Source organism: Rhinolophus sinicus, chromosome 2, assembly GCF_057876585.1.
Source record: "Rhinolophus sinicus isolate RSI-liver-muscle chromosome 2, RSI-T2T, whole genome shotgun sequence".
In the NCBI taxonomy this organism is placed as follows: domain Eukaryota; kingdom Metazoa; phylum Chordata; class Mammalia; order Chiroptera; family Rhinolophidae; genus Rhinolophus; species Rhinolophus sinicus.
Window position 1 is genome coordinate 43,996,449 of NC_142502.1, and position 19,609 is coordinate 44,016,057.

At 36.1% G+C, this 19,609-nt stretch overlaps 1 protein-coding gene across 5 annotated transcripts in view; it reads left to right on the forward strand.

The window, feature by feature from the left end:
* LAMA4 (laminin subunit alpha 4) overlaps positions 1 to 19,609 on the forward strand; it is a 129,902-nt gene that overhangs the window by 99,849 nt on the left and 10,444 nt on the right. For all 5 annotated transcript variants that reach the window (XM_074333455.2, XM_019735050.3, XM_019735053.3 and 2 more), the window contains 12 exons: positions 116 to 278; positions 1,159 to 1,292; positions 1,767 to 1,938; positions 4,829 to 4,960; positions 6,012 to 6,154; positions 7,693 to 7,831; positions 8,271 to 8,408; positions 10,069 to 10,202; positions 11,116 to 11,280; positions 12,095 to 12,248; positions 17,376 to 17,563; positions 19,018 to 19,207. In XM_074333455.2, the coding sequence (XP_074189556.2) occupies positions 116 to 278; positions 1,159 to 1,292; positions 1,767 to 1,938; positions 4,829 to 4,960; positions 6,012 to 6,154; positions 7,693 to 7,831; positions 8,271 to 8,408; positions 10,069 to 10,202; positions 11,116 to 11,280; positions 12,095 to 12,248; positions 17,376 to 17,563; positions 19,018 to 19,207 (1,852 nt within the window). The remainder of the gene's footprint in view (positions 1 to 115; positions 279 to 1,158; positions 1,293 to 1,766; positions 1,939 to 4,828; positions 4,961 to 6,011; positions 6,155 to 7,692; positions 7,832 to 8,270; positions 8,409 to 10,068; positions 10,203 to 11,115; positions 11,281 to 12,094; positions 12,249 to 17,375; positions 17,564 to 19,017; positions 19,208 to 19,609) is intronic.

Consider the following 19,609-nt stretch of genomic DNA (forward strand, 5'->3'; position numbering starts at 1 on the left):
ACAAAATCAAATCATTTATTCTGTGACAGGGGAGCATTAACATTTGACATTTAAAAATAAAAACATTTTCTATAAATTACCTGGCAAATAAAGAATAAAAATTTTTTCTCAACAGGGTAGGAAAACACGGAAAGGTATTTTTAACAGTCCCAAGTCTCAGCAGCACCGCAGAGGAAAAATTTATTAAAAAAGGGGAATTTGCGGGAGATGACTCATTGTTGGATCTGGAGCCCGAGGACACTGTGTTTTATGTTGGCGGTGTGCCTTCCAACTTCAAGGTAAGTTATCCAGCTATGTTTTGACTTATTGCAAGTCTACCATGATTGTTTTTGAAAATCCATAATAACTATGATGATTTGGAAGTGGGATAGAAACTTTAATATTTTAAGAAAGAGCTTAGCTCAGTAGGTGGTAGAATTCTGAACCAGAATCTATAAATCTCGTATATAAATCTGGTCTCTGCTACACATATTTTCATAGTGTCAAATGCTTTCAAGCTATAACTAATACTTGACTACCAATTTATTTCAATCTGATATGTGCATATGGAATTAGTATTACCCCCACCCACTGCAGGAGTGTCTGTACCTCGTGGGTGTGTATCTAGTCTTCAGGTTCACAGATGACAGTTTCAAAAACTCAGTTGTCTCAATATAGCCGTGAAATAAAATACCTGAGATGAGGGAGTGGGTGGGATCTAGGGTAGAGGATGAGACCTGATGAAAGGCAGTTAAAGGAAGGCTCAAGAGGATAGAGAGTCTATCTAGAATTTCAACTCCAGGACTGTTATTTACTAGTTACAGGCACATTATTAAACTTCTCTAAGAATTTCTTTCCCTCTATTTATAAAAGAAGAGGAATACCTACCTCACAGAGCTGATGTGAAGATTGATTTTGGTCATCAATTCACTGTCCAGTGTGTGACTGCCACATAGTATATGCTCAATAAATCCCACCCTCTCTACTCAGATATACACAACTGCAAAGCCATTGTTTATCTAAATGATTTAGCATAGAATAGTCACAAAGTTAGGTCTAGAAAAACATTATACCAATGAGTAGGTCCCATGAGCGTGCTATTTGTTTCATTGCCTGTTCTGGTTCACCCTGGTGAAATGTGATCATGGGACAGTTGATTTTGCTTTGTCTGTTGCACAGCCTCCTGCCAGCCTAAACCTGCCTGGCTTTGTTGGCTGCCTGGAATTGGCCACTTTGAATAATGATGTAATCAGCTTGTACAACTTTAAGCACATCTATAATATGGATCCCTCCAAATCAGTGCCCTGTGCCAGGTAAGAAAGTGTTAAGAGGACTAAAGACTTTGATGGCCATGCAAGCGCAGCAGGTGAGACAAGTGTGGGTCAATATGTAGGTTCTCAATCTTTCTTCGGGATAAACCAATTTTGAAACTGCATGATAATCATGCCTGCAAAAACCTTTTCAATTCTTTTCTACCACAGATGAGCACATACAGTTATAAAAAGTGTTGAACAACTTGTTTGCAGTTTTGATTTAGGATTCAAGAGACTGGGGTTTCACTAGAGACTTCCGTTGTCTTAGCACATAGGGGAGGGAAGAAATCCATTGGAAACAATTGCTTTAACTTACCTACCAATACTTATTTATGTCTCCCACACAGACATCAGGACTTCATTTAAATGCTGTAAGGCCTAAGAAAGATGTCATGTGAATGGGTTAACAGGGCCTCACTTAAAAAGCACAACACAAAGTATAATGTTCATATGATCCTTGTATTTTTATTTCAGAGATAAACTGGCCTTCACTCAGAGTCGGGCTGCCAGCTATTACTTCGATGGCTCTAGTTATGCCGTGGTGAGAGATATCACCAGGAGAGGGAAACTGGGCCAGGTGACTCGTCTGGACATAGAAGTTCGAACACAAGCTGACAATGGGCTGGTGCTGCTGATGGTCAATGGAGTGAGTGCAAATAAAGACCCGCATCTTCTCCTTCATTTGCTTTACTTTCTACCATGCATGTTTCTAGGGTCCTTCCCAAGCTGAGAGTATCATGCCATCAAACTGAAGTTTTGCTTTAGGAAGCCAAACTGGGTATTTTTTTCTTCAGGGAAATGATGTCAGCAATAAATAAAAGCAGCCCTGAAATGCATTTCCCTGCACAACATTTTTTGATGTGTATTAAATACCTCCTCTTGAGTAAACTGAGGGAATTTTGAGAAAAATCAGTGCCAAGATCTAGCTAAGCAGTGTGTCTAACAAAATTTTACAATGACTTTTTAAATTATATGCCCTAACTAGTAAAAAATCATATGCCCTAATCAGTTTTAAAAAATTTGTATGTTTATTATATATATATATATGTGTGTATACATATATACTACATATATATATATACATTCCTTTATTAATGATACACTTATACCATAAATGGATATAATATTCAAAACTAGGAATAAAAGATAATTTATATAAAGATAATATTAAATAGAAATAAATTTTATTTTAAAATAAAGATGAAATGAAATAAAATTATTTTTATTTGTTAGTGATACAAAAGTAGTTATTAACAACAGCATTAATGAAAACAATGTAATTAAATGTGCTTAAGTATTTTTGAAAGTCTTGTTAAACTCTTTGTGATATGGTGATTCAAAAGTCTTGTCCTAAGTCCAGTTTATTTCTATACTAAATTTTATCAGCTGTCATAACTGGACAAGATACCTCATAAAAAAAAATGTAAAAAAGTATCATTGGCTATGCTTACTAAATCATGATACCACTTTTGAGTCTCATTCACCAGCTGGCAAAAATTGCCTTTGAAATTTGGCTGGGACATTTCCATCTTTCCTAATGTCAGTTCTTGCAAGCTAATCAGATATTATGTCATTTTGTAAACTTTAACAAAAGAGTTCAAGACCATTGAGAATTTTCATTCGAAAGATTTTTAAAGAGGTTAGAAATTTCTTTCCAGAAATGTTTTAATAGTGCAGAGATGAGAGTTTTTATTGGTAGTACACTTACATTGTGTTCATCAACAAGTTCATTTAACAATAGAAACATTTTTGAACATATTTTTAAAAACCATCTTTCCAAGAAAGTGTGCAACTTTCTTCAAAAAAAATTTACTTTCTCATCCATTGTTATAATACTGCCTACCTTGAAATGACAGGTCAAGTATGTTTTTTAAAAATAATTAGTACATTTCATACTACTGAAAGACATTTGTTGACAAATAAAGGTCAACAAATTTATAATAATTCATTTTGTAAAGAAAAACGCATAACTCTTCCAACTAATTTTAATAATTTGAGGACATAATCTGCAAACATCTATGTGTCTCAATGTATTGTCACATCACTGCATCTCAATAGAAAATCATTGTAAATATTCTATTACTTAAGTCATCTCACCTATAAATCCATGTGACACATAAACTGAAGTAAATTGCAGTGGACTAAATGCAAAGAAATAGGTGAGGGGGTTCCGCCTTCAAGCATGGAATTCCACTCTTGAAGTCTCGCATACTGTATAAATCCTGTGAAAATGCATCCAAAGGACAAAATGAAGTCCTGAGGTCAGGTCAATTAAAATGAATATAAATAAAAGTTGAAATATTTTCTTTCTATTCCACATTCTCAAGAGTACACAAACTCCACTCAGATCACTTTCTCCAAAATATGGACTTTACTATCATACGTTATTTTTCAAATCCATTGAATTCTTGTATCTATGAACTATCTTCTGAAACAAGCAAGGCTGACCAGTAAATGCCTTGAGTGTTACACGATTACTCTGGTTCTCAAACATCATGTGGTCCAGGTACATAATAATTTCATATTTATTTACATAGATCCAGTGTTTCACAATAATACAGAAATGGCCTTCTTTTTCTTATATCCATATTTGCTGATAATTTTTTAAGGCTCTTTTCAGCATATCTTGGAATTTGTTTTCAATATTACCAATTTTCCTCTTAAAATGAAATGCAGTCAGACCTATTGGCTTGCTATAACTTTCAAATGTTTCCTAAAGAAAAGGCAGTTGAATACATATGGCCTATAATACTGTTTTCAAGATTTTAATTAATAAATTTCATTAATTAAGTACATAAAAATAATAGAAGACAGTTGTTTTAAATCATGTGTAAATATTAACACCTGAGTGTCTTAATATGAGACATAACTGCAGATGTAGTTGTGATTTTTATTTCATAATATATAACAGAATATTACTCAGCCGTAAAAAAGAGCTAAATCTTACCATTTGTGACAACATGGATGGACCTAGAGGGTATTATGCTTAGTGAAATAAGTCAGACAGAGAAAGAAAACTACCATATAATCTCACTTATATATGGAATCTAAAGAAAAAAATAAATGAACAAACAAAACAGAAAGAGACTCAGATACAGAGAACAAACTGATGGTTGCCAGAGGGAAGGGGGTTTGTGGAGCTGCATGAAAAAGGTGAAGGGATGAAGAAATACAAACTGGCAGTTACAAAATAGTCATGGGGATGAAATGTACAGCATAGGAAATATAGTCAGTAATGTTGCAGTATAGTGCCAAGTGGGTACTAGACTATTAGGGGGGATCACTGCATAAATTTTTATAAAATGTCTAACCATTATGCTGTAGACCTGAAACTAATATAAAATAATATTGAATGTCAACTGTAACTGAACAAATCATTTTAAAACATACTTTCAGTAATAAAAAAGGAATTTCATGAGACTTCCTTAGTCTTCAATTTCGATAATAAAGAACACAATGTTATTTCTCAAATTCAGCTAAATCTGAACTTTCATAATAGCAAATGCTTACATCTTATAACTTCTTTCTCTCCGCAGAGTATGTTTTTCAGCCTGGAAATGCGCAATGGTTACCTACATGTGTTCTATGACTTTGGGTTTAGCAATGGCCCCGTTCATCTTGAAGACACGTTGAAGAAAGCTCAAATTAATGATGCAAAATACCATGAGGTACGAATCACTGCAGTTTGTTTATTTTGTTTTGTTTGCACTGAGATCTATTGATCTTATCAGATGTTCAAACTAGACAGGTGGGAACTTAAACTGAAACCTCACCCTCATCTTCTTAACTCCAGGATAACATTTGCTTTAAGAGAATGGGTGTTTTTGTCATACTGACCTTTCTGAAAAAGACTCACCCGACATATTCATTTTAGTTGCTTCATTGACCAAAAGTCTCCTATTTTGCTCAATATCTTGATTACAAAGGCACTCTTCTAGATCCTTCTATACATTTGTTGAAAATGCCATCGTGGAGATGCACGGCCATTTGTTTACTTATGTTTTGAGCCCCTCAAAATGTAAAAAGAGTAGATATAAGTAAATAATTTCTTTTTAAACTCTTTATCCATAACTTAGAAAATACTAACAGAGATTCCTTATAAAGAGAACCCACAAGAATGCTCTTTAGTCTTGAAACAGTTGTGAAGTATATTGGTAATATATTTTATCTACTTTCATTAACAACTAACTACTTTAAATGTGCTATTTAATAAAAACGTATAAAAGGCATATATTTGAAGTTGAACTGAAATGCAGAGAGTAAGAGGCTATATTTCTCATTTCAGTTAAAAATCCATAGCCTCCATAAGGATGGTTTACAATAAAATATTATTTTAACTATTTCTCTAACTAGCATTTTCACAGCTTAAAGCTTCTCACTATGTCACCAAACAATAACACCTGCCGTCTCATCTCCAGAAGGTACCTGTTTATAGTTCTTTCCCAAATTCCCTCAAAGGTGCCAAAGAAAGCAATTGGACTCATGACAAAATTTTTCTTAGGCTAGCCTCTTCTCCATATGGAAATCCTCCAGGAAATGTGAACTTCTGCTTATATAAGTAAGTTTTCATGTCTATGAGGAAGAAAGGAAAAGTCTAGCCCCCATTTTGTGAACAAGCACAAGAACATGGAAGGCCAGCTGTTTTAACCACAGTAATATAAGTAAATAAAGTTGATTGTTAAGCAGTGATCAAGACTGACTTCATATTATTTCTCCCAGATCTCAATCATTTACCACAATGATAAGAAAATGATTTTGGTAGTTGACAGACGACATGTCAAAAGCATGGACAATGAAAAGATGAAAATACCTTTTACGGACATATACGTTGGAGGGGCACCCCCAGAAATCTTACAATCCAGGTAAGTTTATTTGTTAAGTGGTTGTTTGTTCCTAACAATGTACTGGGCTGAGTATTCAGCACCCAGGAGAGGCCTAGTAAAAGGTTTTAACACCCCCACTTGCTACTTCTCCCCATGCACATAGGCGCACACACACACATTCATTTACCTTTGGGCCCTCTGCTGCCAGTCCCCCTTAAATTAGCATCTACTAGATGTGATCTACAGGTTTCTTTAATTATGTCCCTTTACTTTTGTTTTAGTCTTAATTTAAACTTAGTCTGAGTTTTTAATTAGCATCTGAGGGTAAAATTTTTAAGCTTATCCAAGGGGTTCTGAATTATGTATAGCAAAACATTATTCTAATATATTCAAAAATTTGGCTTTCTCTTATTACAATCAGTTCATAGCATCAGAGACCTTTAAGACTAGAGACAAATCTAGGATATTCCAGTCCAATGTTTCTCAACCTTAGCTCTCATTAGAATAACCTGGAGAGCTTTCATAAACACGATTGCCCATGACCACTCTCCAGAAATTACCAATGCTCTGGGATAAGGCCATAACGTAATATTTTTTAAAAAAAACAAAAAACCTCCCCAATCAGGCAATTCTACTGTGCAACCAGGGTTGAGACTTGCTGATAGAGTTCAACCTCTCATCCATTTATAGACGCCCCTTTTCCTTTAGCCCTCACAACTCCAATAAATTTAGTGATGTATCTATGATTACCTCTAAAGGCAAAAGAATATATACCAATTTTTCATTACTTCAATTTTTAGAAAGCTTTTCCTTATATTGAATTACAACTAGTGCCAGCTCCTGCCCTTTCATGTTACAATGCTTCATATGTTTAAAAGGTTCCCCAAGCTTCCTTTCCAAACTCAATAGCCTCTTCAGTTCCTTCAGCTCTGCCACATTGGACACTAAACCACTGTGATTGCCATTGTATGCACCCCAGTCTGTCAATCAGCATGGCCCTCGGGGTGTGATCTTCTCAGAGCAGAATATAGGGAACTGTTACCACTTCGTTTGGCTAGTAGTCATCTAAAATACATTGAAACCATTGTAATTTGATCAAAACTAACTTCATATTTGTTCAATATCCAATAACATGTTCTTGGGCACCTCCTATATTCCGGGCATGATAGTAAGTACCAGGATTACAGTACTGAGCAAAATGCCATCCCTGATCTTAAAGATACAGGATTTCTTACGTTCCTATTGATCCAAAGGCCCTACGTTCACTCTAGCCTTAGTTGATTATAGTGTGTTGCAAATAAAGCCAAAAAGATAAGTTTATGACCCAAGTAGATTAGTGGAAGACTGATGACCGGGTTCAAATCCTAACTTACCAGTTGTGACATAAGAAAAAATTTAATATTTCTCAGTTTAATTTTATAGCTTAAACCATGTGAAATTGCCAAGAGTTGACCACTTTTGACCTTTAAGTATATCACTTGTAAATGATTATAAATAAAATTAAATTTCATAGCTTACATATACAGGGTAACATCATCATCATGGCTGTATCAGTGAAGACTAATTTTCTTTTCCAGGACCCTAAGAGCACACCTTCCCCTAGATATCAACTTCAGAGGATGCATGAAGGGTTTCCAGTTCCAAAAGAAAGATTTCAATTTGTTAGAGCAGACGGAAACCCTGGGAATTGGTTATGGATGCCCAGAAGACTCTCTAGTAAGTAGCAGTCAATCAAAAGCTTTTTAAAAATAGACACAAAACTTACCACTCACAAAAGCTGAAAAAAGCTCTTTTTAGCTTCTCTGTAATCCTAGATATACTTTGGGCTCCTTTCTGCCACCAGCAGAAAGAAAAATCATTAAGTAGAAAGTGACTTGTCCAGTTGCCAAGTTTTCCACAGCTGGGGCTTCCAAGGCCCAGAGAGGCTGTGTAAGTATTATTACTCACTCAGGGTGGAGGAAGTGGAGAAGCTAAAACCCCAACTGTTAGAGGCACACAGAAGGAAGGCTAACATGCCTGAATTCTAGTGTAAACCAGAAGTTTAAAAAGACTATCAATATAGAAACTAGCAGACAAGGTCTTTGTATGTGAGAAATTCACATTTAAGCATTTGATAATTATCAAAAACACTAAATTCACTTTTTTTGGCACACAGATATCTCGCAGAGCATATTTCAATGGACAGAGTTTCATTGCTTCAACTCATAAAATATCTTTCTTTGATGGCTTTGAAGGAGGTTTTAATTTCCAAACGTTTCAACCAAGTGGGTTACTATTTTATTATGCTTCAGGGGTAAGTATTTGTTTTTCCCTGAGGAAACTTCTTTGTGATAATTGTTTTGTCTATTAAAAATCCTTTCAAGCACATAAAAAGTGATTTTTGATTCAGATTAATTTTGACTTACATGTACAGACACAGAATGTCTCATTCCAGACACTTTATAAAATATTATATATATATTGTACATCAGTGGTTCTTAACCTGGAATTCACAGACCCACCCATCAGGGATTCATGAAAGAATTCATGAAGAAGGTCTGTTGACTTGGGTGGGGAAAAAATGACATCTTTATTTTCTATAAAATTTAAGTTTCTTCAATTGTGAATGTCAGCAACAAATCTCAGTAATATTAGCAGTACCTGTAACTTTGCCATTAACAAAAATCGCAAATATTTTTCATTTCATATTACAGTTGTCACAGATATGTCAAAATATAATTTTTGCTCATTGCTACTTCTAAATTACAGTAGTTATTAGATCTACTACTATATTATGTAATGCCTTAATAAAGAAGTACATATACTACTATATCACAGATTTATTCTTTTAATATTTGAAGCTATATTTCAATGTAATTGGTTTCCTTTGTGTTCCTACACATTTTGTTTTATGTATATTAAAACATTATTTTATGAAGGAGTCCATATGTATCACCAAACTGCCAAAGGGTCCATGGCACAAAATATGTTAAGAACTGCAATGTGTATATTAACAACAAACATTTGTATGATTTCACTTATAAAATAGTAAAAAGAACATACTTCACTGTTCTTCCATTTGCTGAACACTTGAGCTCAGCTTATAAAGATATATTATTTCAAGATTAAAATAATATCTATAGAGGTTTGGTGACCCTAAAGTTCAAGTGACTTATCTCGGAAAAGATCATCACCAATATAGATACACTAATGGACCAGATCATAATATAATTTATTGAAGCAGCTTTCACTTTTCATACTTATTACCTGTCACATTTACATTGAATTGAATTTAAATCAGTAGCATCTGTGAGAATTTACCCAAAGCACTTTGTAGGACCTCTGTCACCTAACCTTCCTCAAATTACCATGATTAATTAAATAACACTTTCGGTCCACAAAGAGTAGTTATGTGCTAGACGAATTATAGACTTTGGTGCCCATATAAGAGAAGAAAAGCAAGATTATTATTTTGCCAATGTTTTGAGACAAACAATAAGCAAATTCAGAAAAAGAGATGTTACCTTCTGCTTTTTTTTGTTTCTCTTCTGCCTCTATAGATGAAAAGTGAAACATTTGAAACACCAAACTAGCAGATTAACTTTTGCCTAGTCATCTAGCCACATCCCCAAAGAGATTCACACATTCCTTTCAAAAGGGATTAAAAGTAAGACATGATGGAGGAGAGAGTAACTGATACTGGGACAACTCTCAACATGACACAATTACCTGAAATTTTCAGTTCTAAATAGAAGAGATTCCTTTCCCAATGATATGTGTCCAATTATATAGACAACACCAATAGAAGCAATCAAGTGTTTTGTTTTTGCTGTTATTCATAAAAATTCTTTTTACAAGCAAACTTCCTGAGCACTGGGTGTTCCTTTCAGCAATATCATTAAGTAAATGTTGAAAAGGTGTCCATTTTTGGGATACCTGGACTTACTATTTAAAACTGTGTGCTTGCATTTCAGTCAGATGTGTTCTCCATTTCATTGGATAATGGCACTGTGATTATGAATGTAAAGGGAATCAAGGTGCAGTCGGCAGATAAACAGTACAATGATGGGTTGTCCCACTTCATCGTCACCTCTGTCTCACCCACAAGGTACAGCTCCTCGTATATATTCTTTCCATCAGGTGGCTTTGTTTGTAGGGCATGATTCTGTCCAATGACCACTATGAATGATGGGCTATCTTATTTTCTAGTGTTTAAAAAAATGGTAGAAGGAATTACTTGCCTTTTTAAAAAATTGCTATTAATTTTCAAGATATGCAAAATAAGTCACTACAAAATTACTTAACAGGAATATAAAGTCCTGCCCCCAGTAGAACCATAGGCTAGAATCTCCTTGAGGGAAGTGCCTACACATAGTACTCACTCAGTAGAGTGCAGTGTTTGGCACATAGAAGGGGCTCAGCAAATACTGGTTTATTTAGATTTTAAATTAAGCAATTGAGAATGCTGCATTTATGGCCACATTTGAAAAATCTGTCTTTAACATATGTAATACTGAATTTCTTTTCCATAATAAGAAAGCTTTCTGGGATACGAAATGAACCTTTGTTGTAGACTGTTGCTATTCCTATGTCCACCCCTGTGGAGCCTTCACATTAAAAAACAAAACAAAAACATTAATAGGCCTTTTCTAGACTCCATTTAAAATCAGGATTAAACCATTCAATGTACCTTACAATGAAAATGGTCTCCCTCAGATGTGATTAAATGATCATCATGAGTTATATGTTGTTTTTTACACACACACACAAAATGCTGATGACCAGTCATCTTAACTTCTTGCTTTTATGGGTTTAAGTTCCAGTCATGATTTGGAGGGTCTTTGCTATATATAGAAATATTCAACCATTTTATCCTAGGCCTAATAAAGGGTCTGGCAACTCATCATCTTTTCATTAACCAGATATCCCATTTCAACTCCATGAGAAAACCTGCAACCTAGAATGGAACTCAAGGTAAAATGTTAGCTGTGTGGTGTGTAAAGAAGCTTTTTCCTTTGCAGATATGAACTGATCGTAGATAAGAGCAGGCTCGGGAGTAAGAACCCTACCAAAGGGAAATCGGGACAGACACAAGCAGACGAAAAGAAGTTTTACTTTGGTGGATCACCCATCAGTCCCCAGTACGCTAATTTCACCGGCTGTATAAGTAATGCCTACTTTACCAGGTACAATATTTTTATTTTTTATAAATCTGCATGAATGATAAAGAACATCAGGTCAATAATGAAAGTACTTACATTATTAAAACTGAGAACTATGACATTTAAGCATTAAGTATAGGAATTAAAAACTTCCATGTGCTTAAGCAACTGACATACTTGGGTTCGTGTGTAACTTTTTTGCCCTTTAATTTCTGTATGACCTTAGCGAAGTAAGCCTTTATTTTTTCACCTGCAAAGTGCAGATAATAATAGTGCCTGCCAGGTAGGCTTGCTGTGAGGATTACATGAGATAACGTACAGAAAGCACCTGGCATACAGCAAGCTATAAATATTAGATGCAGTTATTTCTGTTCTTCTTATTAATGATCTAGTACAGAGCAACATAACCAAATCCTTGTTAGAGGTTTAAGAAAGTGTTCTTAATTTAATGTGTGCCTTTAGACAAAGCCATGAATTGAAGTCCTTGATGACAATGAGGATCCCTGAGTACAAGAACTAGCAAAGGAGAAACAATACAGATTAAGTAAAACAGAGGCAAGCCCAGGCATCCAGAGTGTGGCCAGAGAAAGATGTTCATGTCAGAATGTACCGGTACCAGGCACCAAGTTATTGATTAATCCATTAAACAATCACGTAAAGGATTCTGATTAAAACAGTGGTTGATGGTAAAGACCCATCACACACACACACACACACACACACACACACACACCCAAAAAAAAAATTTAATTGCCAGAGTTCTTTGACTTCCATAATTTTCATCATGTAATTCTGAACAATATTTTTAAAGCTTTTTTCCCCCGTTTGTGACAAACAGGTTGGATAGAGATGTGGAGGTGGAAGACTTTCAGCGGTATTCTGAAAAGGTCCACACTTCTCTTTATGAGTGTCCCATTGAGTCTTCGCCATTGTATCTCCTTCACAAAAAACGAAAAAATTCCTCAAAGCCTAAAACAAGTCAGAATAAAAAGGTAAAATATAATGCTGTGCCAACCTCCTAATTGCTCTGTATTCCACGCACACAGCTCTAGACACTGACGCTTTGTAGTATTGACTCTAGTTTGCAACTGTGTCCACATGAAGGATGGGATTCTTGCAGGATCAGATATTCCAGTTCACCAGCTTTGTTGCATCAATTCTTGTTCCTAAAGAAACAGTTTGAGGAGCATTTGAGATCCGGTTCCCCAGCATACGTCCTCAGTTTGGCTCAAATAAACTGTTATAAAAATTAAAAAAAAAAAAAAAAACAGGTTGAATCAGATTTTACTTACATAATACTTCCAACTACTTTTCAATACAAAGTTAAAATTGCTCCCTACTTAACAATTTGTATATATCATATTATTCAGTACTATTTTTCTCTAGTAACATTTGCTTTTGTGTAACAGCCTCAGGCTTTTGTCATAATCATGGAAACAATTAAAGTTCCTGCTCTTACCCTTGTTTTCCCCTGTTTGCTCGACCTTCACTTCAACTACTCACATGTACAGTTGATCTGTGGCATAAGCTAGAACTTCTCCATTATCAAAATCTTGAGTTCTTAAATTACATTCTCTGACTGCTATTCTTTCTCATTCTTTCCGTCTAGCCTCTCCACGCACCTCCCACCCCTTCCTGGTCCAATTTTCACAATGTGCTCAGGTGCCAATGTCCCCACCCTGTTCCCCGCCACTGTCATCTCCCATCTGAATTACTACAATAGCCTCCCAACAAGCCTCCCTGCTTCTACCTGGTTCCCCAACAGTCTCTTTACAACACAACAGCCAGATCCTTATACAAATATGTCATATCACGTCACTCCTCTGCTCAGAGTGACCCCCCTCTGCACTCAGAATAAAAGCCCAAGTCCCTACAATGTCTTAAGAAGCCCTCTATCGTCCAGACTCCTTTGCCTTACTGGCTCTTCTCCCCACACTGATCTATCTCCTGGCTATTCCTAGGATGGGCTATGTGCACTTGGGCCTTGAGGTGTTTATGTCAGCTTCCCTTCTGCCTGGACCACTCTCCCCGCAAATATCTGCACAGACAACTCCTCCTCCTCCTAGGATTGCCCACCTCCCATTTGCTAAACGAGACCTGTCTTAACCCCTCATTTCGCACCACATCTTGCCTCCTGTCTTTGCTTTTCTCTAGTTGTTCTTCTTTCCATAGCACTTATCACCTTTTAATTTACTATATGCTTTATTATGTTCACTATTTATTGTCTGTCTCCTCTGATAGAATGCAACCTCCTTTGTTTTGTTCACTGATGTATCCTAAGAGCCTAGAACAATGCACATAATAGGTGTTCAATGAAAAATTAGCTATCTGCTTCATAGGATTGTTATGAGGATTAAATGAGTGAATGCATGCAATGCCCTTAGGACAGTGCCTAGCATAAAATAAACATTCAGTAAACATCAACTGTTATAGCTCTAGAAAGCCTTGTGTTTCTGAAGGATCCACTCCTAAAAGTGAAATTGCTTGTATGAAGGGAATGAGCATCTTCAACCCTGAGGCAATGCTAGCTTACACCCTCACAAATGGCATTTGAAAGAACCTACTGCTCCTCACAATTGCTAACATAGATATGGTCAAATTTTTATAACTTAGCCCATTTAAGGGCTATGCAATGCAATATGGCATCGCATCGTGGTTTTCATTTGCATGAACTTGAATATTAGTGAAGTTGAACATCTTTTCAGGGGAAGAACGATTTCCTTCCAAGGCTGGCTTCTGAACCTTCAGCAGAGAGAAGCATCCCCACCAGCTTCTTGCTTCTGATGGTTTCTTCACTGACCATTATATCTGAAGCACTTCCCCATATAGTACAGCTTATGTGGACGACTTTTTAGAATCCCTGTGAAACTTTCCCTTGGTTCATACATGATTTCTTTATCAATGTTAATAACATAATGTTGTTCATATATAACCAAATCTAAGGTTGGATCTTAAATTTTTCAGGATCCCTTCCCAAATTTCACATGGAAGACTTTTTTTTTTTAAGTGATTCAGGCAGAGAGATAATTTCACTGATTTTTTATGAAGGATTTTTCAGAAGAGACTGTGAAATTCTGATGGAATCTTACTGTCACCTTCATATGTTGATGCTAAAAGTTTTATCCTGAGAATTTTTTAGCTGGGACTTGAGCACTGGTCATAGACAACAGGTTAATATCATAGGCTGCTGAGGAAGATCAACTTTCTAAAGCAAACACAATTAACCCCTTTAAATGAATACAGTTTTCTGTATGAAGCTGTCTCCCAAATGTAGTTTCCTAAACAAATGTTCATAGTCTCAAGGTTATAATCAACAGCCCTTGAAACTATTGACATAAACTTTTCAATATTATAGGAAACCTCTTAGCCTTTCTGGTAAAAAGTTTTAGAAACTCAACTTTCTAATAAGATACATAATCACTATAGATTCTACATAATTTTTTAGTAATTAAAATGTCAATGTTTGCTAACTTTCCCTTATGTTTACCCTTGTGTCAATAGCTTCTTAAATAGCTGCCAGGAAAAACGTGTGGCCTCTGGTTTAAGTTTTTATCAAGACTAACTCATAGCAATTTTGGCTTATAATTATTTGTTTTTACAATACTTCCTAATATTTCCATTTATGCATTTATTCATTTAACCATTAACAGACTTTCAGTTATTTCTATTTTTCTCCTTTTATGGATGAAGATCATAGTATATTAATCTTTGATCATATTGGTGAATAAATATTTAGGATATATTCCTAGAGGTAGAATTACTGGGTCAAAACAAATTACTTTACAAAAGGTAAAACTGATTTATATTCCCTCATGAGTATATAAAAATACCTGTCTTACCCACCTACATACCAGCCTAATTTTTTTTCATAATTTTTGTTTGCAAATTTAATTGGGGAAGTAGTTTCTCATTTAGTGATAAGTGTGATAATGAACATTTTATATATTAATAGACATCATTCTGGGGTATCTGACCAACCACTCCTTTTCTCTGAGATGTGATTTCCTACCCACTGGACAGACCTAATATTTTAGGTATTTGACCTCATCTATCCGGATATAGATGATTGGACCAGGCTAGGTTGTGTCAACCAAGCTGGGCCATCAGATTCTCTTCCTTGGAAACATGGAACCCAGAGAGACTAGTCATTGAACAGAAAACACATAAACCTAAGAGCTCTATGTTAATCATATACAGAGAAAGAAAGCCGTTTATAGAAAGAGAAAAAGGCAAAAAGCCATCCTGTAGAGAAAGAAGGATGAAGAGAGAAACTTTGAGAAAAACAAAGCTGAGATACCAGAAACATCCAGAAAAGGAGTGCCTTGATTCTTCCTAGCATTCTCAGTCCTGATTCTTGCCCCTGGCAGGACCCCACTATATTATCTTCTCTTGGATTGTGTTCTTAAGATACTGCTATATCCTTACAACACATTGCCCTCTCTCTCATAAGTAGCTTAACTAGTTTGGCTGTTATCTGAAACAAAAGAATCTTGCTAAATTACAATTGGTACCACCACTTGGATGGCAACTAATAGACTCTCAGAGAAAAAAATTACCCTGGTAAAACCGAAGTCTAATGGGGTTCAGTGAGAATCCCCACACACGTACCATTTTAGGAAAGTAAACTGAATCTCTGTGTTCTATGGTAGTGAAGTAATTGATTAATTTATATATTATTATTATTATAATTATTATCATTCAGAGCAAACATCCATAGGGGATTTAGAGTATTTGGTTACCATATATAAAGATATCACAGTTTGTTAATTTTTGCAGCAGACAAGAGACAGATCCTAGTCCACGTATTCCCACATTGAAGCAGAAAAAGACTTGAGACTGTCATGGATCAATAACCTCATGCTTTGCTGAGCCCCCGTTGCTCTCTTCCCATAGCTAACTGGACACACTGACTGAGAAAGAGTGAGATCCTCTCCATAGGAATGGAAAGAATGAGTAATAGCCAGATTTGGAGAAAGCCCCCAAGCCCCCACCAATCACCACCACCATCCTCCAGGCCCCATGCAAAGCATTTCCTGTGTCCTTCAATGAGACAAAGGTGAACATATCTCCCATTATAAGGCATGTTACTCCACTAAGGTTGAAACAAAGCATGGAGTATGGGGAAATTTCCTAAGATATGTTAAAGAAAGAGGCTCCCTAAAGCCCCACCCACTCCAGCCCATTCTGCCCACTCATGGTTGAAGCCACGGCCGTTATTGATATATGAGGGCCTAGGCCAAAAAACGTTAGCAACTGAGTATATTTCCTCTATCCAAGAGAGAGTCTTTGCTTCTGCAGCAGTGACTCAGCTTCCAAGTCCTGCCAACTGTGTGAGGAAGGGATGAGGGGATGGTGAGAACAGGTGGGCTTTTCTTCAGGATGGATGAGTCTCTTGAGCACCACCTCACATTCACCCCACTGTGGGAGTCTCCATTGCCAGAACCCTAATGTAAGAGGTGTTACCCTGAGAGCAGAATAGTGGCACACCTGATCTGCCCTTTAATTAACTTGCCCTCTCCCCACCACACTTGGATTTTGAGGGTAATTCTGGAATTTGCTTGAAACTAATTATTTTTTTGTGGGGGAGGGGTCTTGTCTTTTGGCCATATGAGATTTGGCCAAAATCTATCCCAATCGATATCATATCTTCTGGAAATTCCACATTGCTTTGTTCTGCTAGTAGAATCCCTCCTAGATTTCCAGGACTGCTATGGATTTATTTGTATGTATACAGTTCTTCTGCTGTTTCAGTGGGAATTAGGGAGGGTTGAAAACTAAAGGTGTGTGTTCATTCAGTAATCCTGAACCAGAATTGTTTCCCTTTCTAGCCCTGTTTTTCATCCTGGCTCTTGCTGTGTCCTCCAGTTCTCCCTGCTACCAAACGTTTCCTCCCCTACCTGCCCTTCCTTTGTTGCAAGCTTTCTTCCTAAGTGGGTCAGATCAGACCACTCTCCGCTTTCAAAACTTGTGTTCTAGGCTCCTCATCACCTAGAAAACAAATCCCTATCCTCTAACAAGTCATCTAAGTTCCTTACTATTGATAAGGAAATAACAAATGAATTTTTGTTAGTAGTATGTCACTTTTATCCCTTGATATGATTTATTTCCTATTCTTATAGGGAGAGAAAAGTAAAGATGCACCGTCCTGGGATCCTGCTGGCCTGAAATTTCTAGAGAGGAATGCTCCAAGAGACTCTCATTGCCACCTTTCCAACAGCCCTAGAGCAATAGAGCACGCCTATCAGTACGGAGGAACAGCCAACAGCCGTCAAGAGTTTGAACACTTAAAAGGAGATTTTGGTGAAAAGTAAAGTAACACACTATCCTTCTAGAAACTTAATACAATGGCTGGGCTTCATTCTTATTTGCCATATATCATCTTTTCCTGTGATCTTTCCACTCTGTGCCACCTTAATCACATTCTTTCATCATCAAAATAAATGCTGAATACTACATGATTCATACTTTCCAAGAAATTACATTTTCTGTGACATTCTTCCCCAAAATAAGGTGCATAAAACAGCATTCTCCTAAGAGTTTGCTGTGTTTTATCAAAAAGAAAATACAATTGGGTGTCCGGATGGCTCAGTTGGTTAGAGCGCAAGCTCTCAACAAGGTTGCCAGTTCAATTCCCACATGAGACAGTGGGCTGTGCCCCCTGCAACTCAAGATTGAAACTGGTGACTGGACTTGGAGCTGAGCCGCGCCCTCCACAACTAGATTGAAGGACAATGACTTGGAGATGATGGGCCCTGGAGAAACACACTGTTCCCCAATAAAATTTTTTAAAAGTCTTTAAGAAAATACAATCAAAGAAAGGAAGACCGAGCAAATTTCAAATGACTCATCTAACCTTGATATTACCTCCCCTCCCCAAATTGCTTTGAAATTATAAATGGGAATGTTTCTGAACTGCTGGAAAGTTAATAAGGAAAGACACTGAAAATGCAAATACACTTGTATCTCTACTGGTCCTCAAGCTATATCTAAAGCTGCTCACCTCTTCACAGTATTTCACCAATCTTCAGATTATTTAGTATTATTGAAGATTTCTTCTAAAGTGTTAGCACCCAAATATGCTTATATAGGTCTCATAAAGCTCTTTCAAGCACTTATACAAGCAATGCATTCAATAGGAAACCCTAATGCCTTCTAATTTGCTATTTGCCTAGTAGCCAAAATCAGTATTTTGTACTTTTCAGGAATAATTTAAAGTTAATCAAATCAGAAGTTAACTTAATAAATGTATCTTATCTATGGCCTAGCGCTAAATTTCTACAGTTTTAATTTCCACACATATTGGTGGCTGTTTTTAACATGCGATATTGATTTATTTTTACTGGGAAAAAATTGAATTTGTAAATCATATTGTTTCTGTGCAAATTTCCATAGGCATATTAATTACTCACTAGTATTCTCTCCACACGAATAGGCTTCCTTAACAGATAGATTTTTACTAAACTAATTGCAACCACATTTTCAAAGCAAGACATGATGTGATCTTTAACTGAAACAACACTTGCTTAAATGTGGGATGTATCCCTGTTGTGTAAGGAATTGGAGAAGGACTTACATTTGGAACTAGCAGTGCTTACCCAATATTCATTAATAATACTAATAGATCATTAGAAGTAATGCTGCTTGCGATTAGATAGAATGGCTACTTATTTATTCTTCCTTACCTTGTATTGCTTCGGGGAAGTCAGAGATCACCTTCAGTCTAATTTTACAGATGGTAAGCTTTTCATTTTCATTTACCAGGTCTCAGTTTTCCATTCGTCTGAAAACTCGTTCCTCCCATGGAATGATTTTCTATGTCTCAGATCAAGAAGAGAATGACTTCATGACTCTTTTCTTAGCCCACGGCCGCTTGGTTTTCATGTTTAATGTTGGCCACAGGAAATTGAAGATTAGAAGCCAAGAGAAATATAATGATGGATCGTGGCATGATGTAAGTTGAAGGCAGAGAATATTATTATCTACAAATATCCACTAATGTCCCACCATTGGTTTCTCTAGAAACATCTATTTTAAAATTCTCTTCCTATATGCTGAGTTCAATTTCAAAAACTTTTATCGATTTCTTATAAAAATGTTGACGCACACTATTTTAGGCTGAGTGTAATTTTTTTGACAGATAAACTTTTTTTTAAGTGCAATTCTTTTAACCAAAGAATCAATGACCAACATAAATTGAAGTTTGGTTTCTAAAGATTTCTCACTTTTTTTTTCTACTGCCTATAATGTTCTAAGTTTTCAGTAACAATTGCTGAGTGTTTTTTTAGCTAAACTGTGAAAGATACAAAGTGAAGAGTATTATCTGTTAGGAAAACAGGATGCAACAAGAAGAATT